The 14581-nt window shown below is 41.4% G+C and overlaps 1 protein-coding gene across 2 annotated transcripts in view; it reads right to left on the bottom strand.

Moving 5' to 3' along the window:
• GNA14 (G protein subunit alpha 14) overlaps positions 1–14581 on the bottom strand; it is a 199934-nt gene that overhangs the window by 76613 nt on the left and 108740 nt on the right. For both annotated transcript variants that reach the window (XM_061425584.1, XM_061425585.1), the window contains exon 2: positions 7749–7933. In XM_061425584.1, the coding sequence (XP_061281568.1) occupies positions 7749–7933 (185 nt within the window). The remainder of the gene's footprint in view (positions 1–7748; positions 7934–14581) is intronic.

Consider the following 14581-nt stretch of genomic DNA (forward strand, 5'->3'; position numbering starts at 1 on the left):
CAAACAACGAGGTCTTACTGTATAGCACAGGGAACTATATTCAATATCCTGTGATAAATCATAATGGAAAGGAATATGAAAAAGTACATTTTGTGTAACTGAGTTACTTTGCTGTATAGCAGCAAAACACAACACAGTAAATCAACTATACTGCAATAAGATTTAAAAAAAAAAGAATTTTACTAGCATCATCAATGATGATTCTAACTTTTGTCAAGGAGTTTTGAATTGTGAGTTTCACATGTTCCCCTTTGTATATTAAGATAGCAACAAAGTTGGGTGCAATTTAAAAGATGCAAAGAAAATGTTTCACATATATTAGATGAATGGATAGCTGTTCAAATAGCCTGATGGTCACACTAGCTCCTGGACTGTAACTTTGTGAGATTTTCCCTTTTCACTAGATTTTTAAAAGCATTTCTTTGCATGTGGTAGGTTCATATCTAGCCCTGAGTTTAGGGAAGAAATTAACATTTCAATGGTCCAGACTATCTCATTACTCATCACTGACCTCAAATCTTCTTCATCTCCCAATGGGCAGTGGGTGGTCAGATTTACTTGTGATAATGATTAAGGAGAAAATCAGTTATTTCTCATTTTTATCCTGTTCTTTCTCATTTTCCAACTTATTATATTTCAAGCTGATTAAGCAATTTTCACACTAATGTCAACATTGATTAATCAGAGAACTATTGGGATAAATGGAAAAATTCCAGCACAGGATTGTTGTGACACTGGCTAGAATTCCAAGTTTTTAGTAAGGAGAAAAATGCACCATGCCATTTTTAATATCCAATAAGACACAAGAAGAAAGAGCCTGGGTTTAACACGTGCCAGAGAACCAGTGACCCTGGGCTACAGCTGAAGTCTGAATATTGGCCTCCCTATTCCCAAGAGACTCATGCAGACTCTGACTTTTCAAACTGGATAAGGAAGTCAGACTGAAAAGTATATTTAAACAGGTGTTATAAAAATTAGAAAATAAGGGGTCTTAAGATACACCAAGCTCTAAGAAACTTTTCTATAAAGGAGCATGTAAATTGACCATTTTTACCTAACTATGCTCGATTTCCTCACATGTGTCTTTGATAGACCCTTCTGGAAATTCAGCCTTGGTTTCTGAGAAAAGCTAAGCTGGAAGAGTTAGACATACACAGATATGAGACATGATCGGAGCTCCTTTTGGTATTAGAAAACATCTCCTGCAATCCTACTCCATAAATATCAGACTTTATTGCTTAAACGTGAAGTTGGATGCTTGGTGTTTGTTTTATATACCTAGTGAACTGTCATCTCAATAAATAAAACTATCTATTAATTAGGAGTAAAAATATATAACTTATTAAAAAATATATAACTTGTATTATATAACATGTATATATATTGCATATACTTATATATAACCTATATATTATATATAATATATATTAACTTCCTAATTAAATGTCTCTATTTACAAAACAAAATTGTAAGGTATTCTTATTATAAAATATATCTGTACATTGCATATGTTATCAACATAACCTGCATCTCTGAGTCTTTTCTGAATAAAAAGAAATAACTTCCATGTAGCAACAATAGGAAAAGGAGGGCGAGAAGGCCCCGTAACATGACTTCCAGAGAACAAGATGCAGCTCCTCCTTCTCCCGACTCCCACCCCACCCCTGGAAGCTCTCAGCACGATGCTGTGCTAGGCTCATGCAAGACTCAAAGGAAACAAACACAGAGTCTGCCCTGAATTCAAAAACTTCACCTGCAGATGCTGTCGAGTTTACCATGACCTCATCTCACCGAAGCCCCCTCGTACTGCTGAACTAAACAAACATCCTCAATGCTGGCTACACAGTTTACCTGTGGATGGAGATTAATTAGGTCAGCCCACGGAAGAGATGACCAGAAGCCTCCCTTTCCTCTACAGAAAGGCTGATAAAGTAGAATCCAAACTGAATGCCTCCGGATAGTGATAAGATACATATAGAGTATCAGCGGTTCTCAAACTTGACTGCCTAACCAGAATCACCTGGGAGGTTTCTAAAACTCAATCCAAAAGCTCTGGCTGCATGCCAAGAATACTTAGCTCCAGCTCTCTGGTGGGTGGTACCTAGGGCAGCAACAGAAAAGCCTCCCAGGAGATGCCAATGTGCAGCCAGGGCTGCGGGCCATTGTTTTGCTTGTTCCTGATATACCTAGCAGTCAGGAGAGGGGGCATCCTGTTCCAAAGGCCTGAAACTCAAGACATTACAGGAAACTGACAACAAAGAGGTCTGCTTACCTAAATGTAGAACCTGAAAAACTTGAAACAAAATTAGCAGAGACCTTGTGAGTCAATTGCTGCTGCTGCTAAGTTGCTTCAGTCGTGTCTGACTCTGTGCGACCCCAGGGACGGCAGCCCACCAGGCTCCCTGGGATTCTCCAGGCAAGAACACTGGAGTGGGTTGCCATTTCCTTCTCCAATGCATGAAGGTGAAAAGTGAAAGTGAAGTCGCTCAGTCGTGTCTGACTCCTAGTGACCCCATGGACTGCAGCCTACCAGGCTCCTCCGTCCATGGGATTTTCCAGGCAAGAGTCCTGGAGTGGGTTGCCATTGCCTTCTCCGAGTCAATTAAACCCCCAAATTCAGGCTTTCAAGAGCTGTAATTGGCTGGAGGGCCCAAGTCCCCTGCCTCAAGTGTGACTTGGAATACAGCACAAGCTTCTGGTTTTGATATATGGCAAAACCAGTACAATATTGTAAAGTTAAGAAATAAAATTAATTAATTTAAAAAAAAAAGAAGACAAAGATGCTTTGTGAAGGGAATTTCAGACTTCACGCTTCTAGAAACACTAAATTCCAAATTAAGTACTTGAGGCAAATGGCAGGCAAAATACTCCTCTTACTGTTCAATTATTAACTCTCCTTTTTTTTTTTTAATTTTATTTTTAAACTTTACATAATTGTATTAGTTTTGCCAAATATCAAAATGAATCCACCACAGGTATACATGTGTTCCCCATCCTGAACCCTCCTCCCTCCCCATACCATCCCTCTGGGTCGTCCCAGTGCACTAGCCCCAAGCATCCAGTATCATGCATCGAACCTGGACTGGCATCTCGTTTCATACATGATATTTTACATGTTTCAATGCCATTCTCCCAAATCTTCCCACCCTCTCCCTCTCCCATAGAGTCCATAAGACTGTTCTATACATCAGTGTCTCTTTAGCTGTAACTCTCCTTTTTAAAGACACTGTTTTTGTTTTTATGATGAGCCCTTGCAGTTAAATGTGTGTAAAGACCCTGATGCTGGGAAAGATTGAAGGCAGAAGAAAGGGGCAACAGAGGATGAGATGGTTGAATGATATCACTGAGTCAATAGACATGAGTTTGAGCAAACTCCAGGAGATGGTGAAGGACAGGGAAGGCTGGTGTGCTGTCCATGGGGTTGCAAAGAGTCAGGCATAACTTATCGACTGAATAACAACAAGTTACATGCACATATGATGTGACCCCAGTGAGCTCCTATAAGTGGCAGGGCAGGGAAGAAGCTGGGGTCAGCTACCAAAAGAATCTGTAGCCCTTGTTCTTAAAACCAAGCATTTTTGAAAAGTCAGACAGGGCTGTCCTTTGCCCTTGGGAAATTCTTATCTAAATCATCCAAGCAGATTCTGTAGAACCTTAAAAGGAGCTAGGATTTCCTTCACCATACTACAGGCCTAGAGTAAGAATTTCTCAAACTGGAGACACTACAAAGAGTTAAAAAAAAAAAAAAAAGAAGCTTTTCTATGAAATCATCACCAGGCAACGTAAGATATAAGCTAATTCAATGTTAGGAGTCCTGACACTGAGTAAACGCCTCTGTAATATTTATTCAAGAAGTCATAAATTTTAATATGTGCTCATGACACTCTTGAGAGACATTCATAAAAATTAAGGCTTATCAACAGAGTGAGCAAATACATATGAATCATTTCTTTAGGAAAAAAAGGCAGGCAATGTATAAGAAAATAATCTTCAAAGCTAAATCTTAATTGAGTAAACATATTGGTTAAAAACCAAATGTTACACTGAGTTTCTGATAAATTTCCTCTCAAAAGCAGGCTGTCAAGTAACAAGCAAAGATTTTCAACAAACTGGCTGAGCCATAATCCTGCTAACATTTAAAATAAAACCCTCTAAAAGGGCTCTTAATCCTCCTCTACATATTTTTAAGAAAGTGTTTCTAGCTGTGAAAAAATCCAATAGAAATAAATATTCAGCAACCAGAAGTTAAAGGACTGAAAAGAAAAGCTAATTAGTTTTGTTCAAACTCATCTTAACTAGTCAATTGTTTTAAATGAAGCAATACTTTGTAAAGAAAATACTGTTTCTTAAGTAATTACTTAAACCCCTAGAGCATTAATCATTTGATCATTTTATGACCTAAGAAGGGTAATTGGTTATAGTTTCACATTTGTGATCGGGACTAACCCACAGAGGAAATCATTCAGAAAATAATAGAGAAGAAATTGATCAAAATTTCCACGTGGCAGAGGTTCCACAGCTTCCCCTAGGACTGAGTCAGCAACTCCAGTCCATGGACTCCATCCACTCCTGGTCTGTTTTGTTTGGCCCATGAGTTAAGAACAGTTTTCACATTTTGCAAACAGTTTATAAGCAAGCCTCACTCATTTTTATGCATCACTCATGCCTGGTTTTGTACAACAGCAGAGTTGAACAGTTGTAGCAGAGACTGTGCAGCCTTCAAAGCTGAAAATATTTCCTCTCTGGCCCTTTATAGAAAAAGTTTATAGACTCCCATCTGAGACCTACAAGGGAGCTATGAACAGAGCCCAGATTTGTAGGACCAATCCAGTGATTTTTTTCTACTCAACATTTTACTCTCCTTGTTGGTCGCTCAGTCATGTCTAACTCTGCGACCTCATGGACTGCGTAGCCTGCCAGGCTCCTCTGTCTATGGGATTCTCCAGGCAACAGTTTGGAGTGGATAGCCATCCCCTTCTCCAGGGAATCTTCCCAACCCAGGAATCAAACACAGGTCTCCTGCATTGCAGGTGGATTCTTTACCGTTTGAGCCCACCAGGGAAGCATCTCTTTAAGCCATTTCAATACGTGGTTCACCCCTGGCATATGTTTGAGAGATAAGAGGAAGTTGATTAAGCATGAATGCAGGTACTTGAAGTAGAAAGAAGGCATTGAGAATGGAGCCAGAGACAGCAAATGAGGAGGGGACAAAGGTACGATTAATTCACTTCCTAGTTTCACAGGCATGTTTGAAGGAGAATTCTGCTCTAGGATGGACCACATCCAGAGTCTCACCATACCTGATATAGAGGATTTAAATGATAAGACTGGAGGCCTTCTGAATTGATATTAGATCAGATTTGAGGCTTAGAGTTGCTGCTGTTTTTAGGGTTAAATCTTTGGGGGATATTAGAATGGAGTGAAAGTATTTTGCTAATGGACATGACATTCATGGGAGCAAGCAGAGGTCAGGCCATACTGGGTTGAATAGTATTGCCTTGAAATCCATGCAAACCCCAAATCTCAGAAAGTAAGTTTATCGAGAAATAGAGTCTATGTAGATATATCAAGCTATGATGAGGTCACACTGAATTAGGATGGGCTCTAATCCAATGACTGCTGTCCTTATGGGAAGAGGGAGAAATGGACACACAGTGGGGAATGCCCTGTGAGCACAGAGACACAGGGGGAGAACTTTACGTGAAGACAGAGTCAGGGACTGAATGGAGGCCTCCACAAGCCAAAGGACGCTGCGGATTGCCAGCAACCCCCACAAGCCAGGCAAGATGCATGGAACAGAGACTCCAGCCGGAACCAAGTCCTTGGTTTCAGACTTCAAGCCTCCAGAACTGGGAAGGAAGAAATCTGTCTCAAGCCACCCAGTTTGAGGTGCTTTGTTATGGCAGCTGGAGGGAAGTAATGCAGATGAGCAGGCAAGGGGACATGGCCTTATGAAGAAGAATTCAGATCAAGAGAACAGAAGAAAGCGGTGGAATGTCAAGCCGTGTAAAACCTTTCTATTTGAGACACAAACTCAGAGTACCTCTAGAAGACCTTGAGGGAAAACAAAACAAAAATCCAGAGACCTTGATTCCTAAATCTGATTGGATTTTTACAAACACATGTTGCCAATGTAAGCAGAACTGACTCACACTTGAGTCTTCTCTTCCCAACAGGCCTGTTAACAAACCCATTCCTAAACTCCAAGCTTCTCCCAGTCACCCCACTATGACTGGGAAACAAAATGTCTTTTTACCAAAGAGGAAAGTAGATTAACTAACATCACCACGAGGATGTTCCTGACCTATCTCTTCTCTGAAATAATCTTAAATTTCCGCAGATGACCTAATTTTTAAAATAGCTTGTACAGGGTGATTTTTTTTTTTAATTGCACACATTCAAATAGATATAATGAAAATTCAAAAAATTAAAATATGCTTATAAAAAAACCCAAAAAGATATAATGCACATACTCAAAGCCAACTTGTAAAGGAATCATAGTTACTTGTAGAATTTCCCAATAGTTCATGACACACCTCTCATATTACTTGGCACCAGATATTCTAAAGGTTAATTTCCACCACTACCACCACCCCCGCCTGTCACACACGCACACACACACGCTTTTCAACAGAACGCTGTTGAAGGCTGAAGCTGTGGGTGAGATATTATACATTCCTCCATTTCCTCAAGATTACAAGGAAACAGTAAAGACACAAAGCTGTAGTCACACTATAAAGGTACGTCTAAAATTTGGTGCATGTTGAGTTTTCCTGTGTAATGCAGTCACTGAGTAATAAAAAAATTAGACTTACTGCTTTGAAACTCTGTATAATACACATAAAAACAAATGCCACAAGCTGATGATAAAGCAGTTCCTGAGGGCCATATTTAAGCCACTATTCCAGCTTTTGAGCAGCTAAATTCTTTCTAATCAATTCACAAGGGACTCATCTTGGAATTTTTCTCTTTATCATCATGTCGTGTTATAACTTGGTATGAGTTATTTTAAAGAAATTCTGTCGTCTAGATTCTTAATGAGCTCATAGTATTTTCCCATGGATTTACATTCCTATACACCCTAGAAAATATTGTCTCCTTCTCCCACCTTCCTGTCTCATTATTCTCCTATAGTCTCAAACAGATACGGATTTTAAATAACCCACAGAGAGAGGAAAGCAAATGGCAACTTGATACCATTACTTTGGGAGAGTCCCTTGCTAGTCGAGACACAAGCATGACTCTTCCTAAATTATCAGTTAGCTCCTAAGAAGGGCTAGCTTCCAAAAGAAACAAACAAAACCCACTGACTTCTCTGAGTAGTCTGCAGGACATTTATGAAAATATCTCCTAAGACTAGGAATTCTTAAAAAGTTGTCCATTGTAAACCCAAGACCACCATTGCTCAAAGCAAGAAAGTAACCAGGTATCTTAGCTGAAAGAGGAAATGTAAATATATGTCTTCCTTTTCTCAGCACTCCAAAAAAAAAAAAAAGCACTGAAATGACTGCACGCCAGGCAACACCACACCACCACTGTGCCAGAGCTTCTGCAGAAATAAGACCACAACACTGTGCCTAAATTCATCATACTCCTCTGGAGGAGCTCTACCCCAGAGTCTGAGCTCAAGAGCTTCTTCTGGCCTCTGATGCAAGCACTCAGTAAATCTTTCAGTTCAGAGACAGAGACTAACCAGAGGAGAACAGCATGGCATTCACAAATGGCTCCAAAGTTCTTAAGCACGTTACCTTATTCTGCTCACACACGTACTGTATCTTCAGGGTGTCCATGGCTCTGATCATGGCTTGCATGGCAGTGAATATGTTTTGGTAGACCAGCTTCGTGAACCCCTTTCTGTCTTCGTCGCTGTACCCAGACCCGTGGATGATTCTCATCTGCTTGATAAAGGTGCTTTTGCCACTTTCACCAGTTCCTAATAAGACAAATCAAGTGAAAAATGCAGTCAGCAGCCTTTAAAAGGCATGGAGTGAGAAGAAAGGACTGTGTGGCAGTGCTGGTCAATATCAGGATTAGTAAATTAACATGGGGACTTGGAAAGGGACTGCTGAATACTTAGGCAGTTTACGCTGCAGGGTAGTGCCATCCTAAACCCCAGGGCCTGTGCTTTAGAGGGTCACAAATATCACACACACACAATTTATTAAGGACACATAAGTGTCCATGTCACTTGGAGTAATCTTAAGCATCAGCTCTTGTGACTAACACTGTTTAGGCCCCAGGGAACTGCTCCCCCACATCCCTTGTCCTAAGACCTTGAAACAATTGGCCACTGTGCCTGAAAGCCCTAAATATTTAAGGGTTTTCCTACTGCTAATCCTAGCCACGGCAGGGCTGGGGTGCTGCTTCAGAGGGCAGGGAGGGTCTGAGGAGCAGAAATACCTGGACAGGAGAAAAGGCTGACTTGCCGATTCCTTTCTTTCACACACATGAGCACAATTGATCCTTGTACAATAAAGCACCTTCCCAAGTTGTACCAAATGTCTATATTCCTCCCCCTCCTCAGATTCCAATTTGCTGTTCAGGAGGCCCTCCAAACTCATGACACTTGTACATAGCAGCCAAGGAGCATTTTGCAATATCAAACCATTCCTATCGCCATTAAATATGTATAGATGCCCAGACAACCTGTATGAAACATGATGCTGGGGCTTTACATTAATATTAGACTGAGATATTGCTTGGACAGACAGAAAAAGTTGCAATATAAGTGGTAGACTTGAGTGATGGAATTAAAATACATTCTAATAGTTTTTGTGATAATTTATCTATGAGATCTTATCACCATGTTTGGAACATAATGTATTTATGGTTCATTTTCAAATTTAAATATTGCTTTAAAGAGGTTTTTTTTTTTTAAACAAATTCAGGTTGATATGACCTCAATAGGGCAAAGTTTCTTCAATTGGAATTAATGAAAAATGATCTGAGAACTAAAATGACTCAAGAAAAGTTGGATATTTCCAATGGATGAATTGTAATATATACAATATATATTCAATATACTTGTTACAAAAAGTCATTTAATTCAGCGTTGCTAGTAAAATAACATGAGTTATATGAAAATCTTAATTAAAATAATATAATTAATGATTTTTACTATAAAAGCCAAAAATTATAAAATAGAAAATGGCTAATTATAAAATATTTTATTAGTCATTCACATTTCATTGACCCAACAGAATATCCAGAGAATGTAGTTATGGTTAAATTCAATCATCTTTGATACTTTGTTGACTATTAGTCATATTAAAAACCATAGTTTGTTCATATTTTTTTGACATGAGTTATATGTTTGTCATGGTAAGAGGATTCAACATATTAATAATGGTTTCTTAGCTTGATTATAGACTATAACTATTTAGACTTATGGGATGTGGGTCTTCATCTGTATTCTTGCTAGGGTCTTCTAAATATCAGGCCCCAGAGAAATATCTAGGGGACTCGTTCAATATTTCCATGTGGATGACTGAGACAACTATTTGATAAGATCTTTCCTTGTAAGGGAAAAAATATATATTCTTTTGTACTGATCTTTTCAAAGCACAAACCTGCTTTTCTGTCTCCCCATCCTCAGCTCAAGACCCTCAATGGGGTCCCTGTGGCTCAGGAAGAAAGATCAAACTCCTTACTGTGGCCAGCGAGGCTGTGGGGTCTGGCCCCTCCGTGTTCACCAGCCTCTGTTCCCAACACATTTTCTCCACCCTCTGTGCTCCAGCCACACTGGCCTCCTTGAGGTAGCTTTGGTTCATGCTTTGCAGATTCTGAGGATGGTCTTTCTTCATCTTGCTCATCTTTGCTCTTGGCCTGACTTTCCTGTTGCGGTCAAGTCCCTGTACTCTAGGTTCTCAAGAGACCATGAACTTCTCATTGGAGCACCTGTTCCAGCTGCACTTTTGCTCATTAATGTCATTCTTCCTTTGACATGTCTCCTCTACTCGCCTGTAAGTTTCATAAGGGGAGACAGGGGCCATGTTTGTTTTTATCACATTGTTTCCCCTTGGGCCAGGACACGGCTGAGCAACTTTCACTTTCCCCTTGGGCCAGGAATGCTGTACACTTGGCACATGCTCAATAAGCTTTTGTAAGATTATGGTAAAATACACATAACAAAATTTACTATCTTCACTGTTTGTAGGTATGCAGTTTGGAAGTGTTAAGCATATTCACACTATTATGCAACCAATCTCCAGAACTCATTTCATCCTGCAGAACTGAAACTCATCCCCTTTAAACAAGTCCCCCTCCCCTTTCCCCCCTTCTCCCAGCCCGTGGCAGCCACCTCATTACTTTCTGTGTCTAGGAGTTTAACTACTCTTGGTACCTCACATAAGTCGGATGGATCACACAGCATTTGACTTTTGGTGACTGGCTTATTTCACTTAGATACCCTCAACGGGACTTCCCTGATGGCTCCACAGTGAAAAATCTGCCTCCAATGCAGGAGATGCAGGTTTGACCCCTGGGTCAGGAAGCTCCCCTGGAGGAGGAAATGGCAACCCACTACAATATTCTTGCCTGGAAAATCCCACGGACAGAGGAGCCAGGCAGTCTACAGTCCATGGGGTCGCAAAGAGTTGGGCACGACTGAAGATGCACACACGTACAACACAACACCCTCAAAGTTCATTCTGGAGACAGCATTTCCTTCCTTTTGAAAGCTTGGATTATATTCTAGTATTTTTGAATACATGATAGTGATAAGGAATTTACACAGTCTTGGCCACCTGCACTATCTACAAATAGGAAAATAGATGGCTCATCCTTTCTCAACCACCCAGGGTGCTATATGGGTAGCAGTGACGTCAACCGTGGCAGGAACAACTATGAAAGTGGCTGAGCAGAAGCCTTATCCTGATCCTCTGTGACCCTCTCTGGTTACTCCCCTAGTCCCCACAATGGTGAATATTAGAGTCACGATGTGCCTGGTACTTTGCACACACTATGTCCTTTGATCTTCACAACCATCCTACAATATATGAATTATTATTATCATCTCTACTATACAGATGAGAAACCTGGGGCTCATTCTGTTTAGTAACCCCTGCAAGTGCCCAGGATCAGCAAGAGAGACAGAGGGGATTTACCGAATCAGACTCTAAGGACAAAGCTTACTTTCAGAAAAGAATGTCAGGGTTATAGACTTAGTCATGCTGGTCTAATGAGGACAAATGTGAAGTTCACAGCCACACACTGAAGCCTAAGCCCAGGCAGACCCACTGTCCTGCAGACACATGCTGCTGCTGGGGCCCAAGGAAGAGCCTCCTGACAGGTGTGTGTCCTCTAGAGCAGTCTTAACAAACCGTGAAGCAAAATGCTTGTTGCTCCACTTCCACTTCCAGAGGTGGCAAAGGTGGGTACTGTCTTCTGATATCAGAGATGAGGAAACTGGCTCTGAGTCATCCAACAGGGCAAAGCTGATGCAAATTCAGAGCTGTAGCTAGAAACCAGACTGTCAATGCCTCAGCCCGGGAAAGTGAAAGTCGCTCAGTTGTGTTTGACTCTTTGCGACCCCATGGACTATACAGTCCATGGAATTCTCCAGGCCAGAATATTGGAGTGGGTAGCTCTTCTCTTCTTCAGGCGATCTTCCCACCCTCTGAAGGAACTGTCTTCCACTTCCTCCCTTCAAGAGTTAGTCCTGCCCTGTATAAACTCTCAAAGTGCCTGTGGACACCCCAGTGGGGCACATCCCCTGACTGCTTGTTTGCAGATAGGTCTCTTATTACACCTTTAGTCCAGGAAGGGTAGGGCTTGGGAGTCACTCATTTGGGTACAACGATCATTGTGCCCACTATAAAGTCAGCTCTTAAAATATGGTTAAATGGATAGAAGAAACATGAGAAGTCCTCCACAGTTCTTATATTATGGACAACTGCAGAAAGTTGAGATATGAACTAAGTATAATTGTGATGAGACCAATTTCATGACGACTCTTGGCTGTCAAGGCCCTATATGATAACTGAGGATGTGAGGGAAGACCCTGCACTGTCAGAGCTTGGTCGAAAGTCCTGAATCAGATTAGGATTCCACTCTTGCAGAATCTTGGGGTCCCTGCATCTCCTCCATCTATGATGCTGCCATGCTTGCTTCTATTCCACCCGGCAAGGTTGACCTCAGGCCCAGTGCTACTTTACCCAAAGCAAAGATTAATACTTCCATGTTCTACACACCACAAAGCTGACATGAACAAAGAAATTATGGAACTCTCACATAGCAAGCTGTGATTTGGGCACTCTTAAGTCAGAAGAATCACTCGACGCACCCCAAAGTTCTTCACCAAGGTAGAGAAACTTAAGTTATAAGGCCATTCACTTATAAGAGGTTAAAGCCAAACCTGTCACCAGCCCCAAAAACGGAAACATGTTTTAAAAAGTCATTGATCTTGCTTTTGGACACAGAACATTTTGAAAAGAGAAGGTTAAAAATGATTTTAAAGATTAATAAAACGATGATATAAATTTATTTGATCAATACCAATCTTTTAAAATAGTCTTCAGTTCTACATTGTGGTTATTTGAAGAATTAAAAAACAAACATGGGGCAAAAATGGATAGGTTAGAGGCAAAGAGGAGACATTGAAAGACATATCACCTGGAACTGAGGTCACAGAGCAAAGAGACTCCATGGGCTGGGTAGGGGGTTGGGTGAGGAGTTGTGGGGTCGCGGGTATAGACGAGGGGATCCTCTTACTCTCTTTTAAGCCTCAACACAACCCAGTTCAGTTCAGTCACTCAGTTATGTCCGACTCTTTGCGACCCCATGAACCACAGCATGCCAGGCCTTCCTGCCCATCACCAACTCCCAGAGTCCACCCAAACTCATGTCCATTGAGTCGGTGATGCCATCCAACCATCTCATCCTCTGTTGTCCCCTTCTCCTCCTGCCCTCAATCTTTCCCAGCATCAGGGTCTTTTCCAATGAGTCAACTCTTCACATCAGGTGGCCAAAGTATTGGAGTTTCAGCTTCAACATCAGTCCTTTCATTAAACACTCAGGACTCATCTCCTTTAGGATGGACTGGTTGGATCTCCTTGCAGTTCAAGGGACTCTCAAGAGTCTTCTCCAACACCACAGTTCAAAAGCATCAGTTCTTCTGCACTCAGCCTTCTTCACAGTCCAACTCTCACAAGCATACATGACCACAGGAAAAATTATAGCCTTGACTAGACCGATCTTTGTTGGCAAAGTAATGTCTCTGCTTTTGAATATGCTATCTAGGTTGGTCATAACTTTCCTTCCAAGGAGTAAGCGTCTTTTTATTTCATGGCTGCAGTCACCATCTGCAGTGATTTTGGAGCCCCAAAAAATAAAGTCTGACATTATTTCCCCATCTATTTGCCATGAAGTGTTGGGACCAGATGCCATGATCTTAGTTTTCTGAATGTTGAGCTTTAAGCCAACTTTTTCACTCTCCTCTTTCACTTTCATCAAGAGGCTCTTTAGTTCTTCTTTACTTTCTGCCATAAGGGTGGTGTCATCTGCATATCTGAGGTTATTGATATTTTTCCCAGCAACCTTGATTCCAGGTTGTGGTTCCTCCAGCCCAGGGTTTCTCATGATGTGCTCTGCATATAAGTTAAATAAGCAGGGTGACAATATACGGCCTTGACGTACTCCTCTTCCTATTTGGAACCAGTCTGTTGTTCCATGTCCCAGTTAGTATCCTCTTTTTCCAGAAGGGAAACTGAACATCAGAAAGATTAGTTTATTTAATCTCTGCCCAAGGTGACTCAGCTTGGAAGTGATTGTTGAGTCTTGGGTCTACTTCTAGGTCTCTGTTGATGCATGCACTTCCCATGATAACACCATGTGCTAGTTTTACCCTGGAGAAGGCAATGGCACCCCACTCCAGTACTCTTGCCTGGAAAATCCCCTGGACGGAGGAGCCTGGTAGGCTGCAGTCCATGGGGTCACGAAGAGTCAGACATCACTTTCACTTTCATGCACTGGAGAAGGAAATGGCAACCCACTCCAGTGTTCTTGCCTGGAGAATCCCAGAGTCAGGGGAGTCTGGTGGGCTGCCGTCAGTGGGGTCGCACAGAGTCAGACACTGAAGCGACTTAGCAGCAGCAGTAGCAGTTTTACCCTGAGTGTTTCCCAAAATAAATGGCCAAGTTACACCCTCCTATCATCTTGAGTACTGTCTTCACCTGGTTCAGATATTCCAACACTTGGGGCTTTATCTTTAATTCTTCAGAGTTCTGCTCTAAATGAGATGGCCCCAACAGCAGCTAGGGGCTGAGGTGGCCGTGGACACGTGAGAGGTAAGTCACTCTCTGCAATGACAGCCGTGACCGGGACCACAGGCACCAGTTAACTCAAGGTAAGGATCTGAACAGAGTTTCTGTCTGGATGACCTGTCCATTGATGTAAGTGGAGTGTTAAAAGTCCCCTACTAGTGTTATTGTCAATTTCTCCTTTTATGTCTGTTAAATATTTGCCTTACATATTGAGGTGCTCCTATGTTGGATATTATACATTTACAACTGTTGTATCTTCTTTTTGGATTGATCCCTTGGTCATTATGTAACAGTCTTTATTTTAGTCTATTTTGTCTGAT

Source organism: Bos javanicus, chromosome 8, assembly GCF_032452875.1.
Source record: "Bos javanicus breed banteng chromosome 8, ARS-OSU_banteng_1.0, whole genome shotgun sequence".
Classification (NCBI taxonomy): Eukaryota; Metazoa; Chordata; class Mammalia; order Artiodactyla; family Bovidae; genus Bos; species Bos javanicus.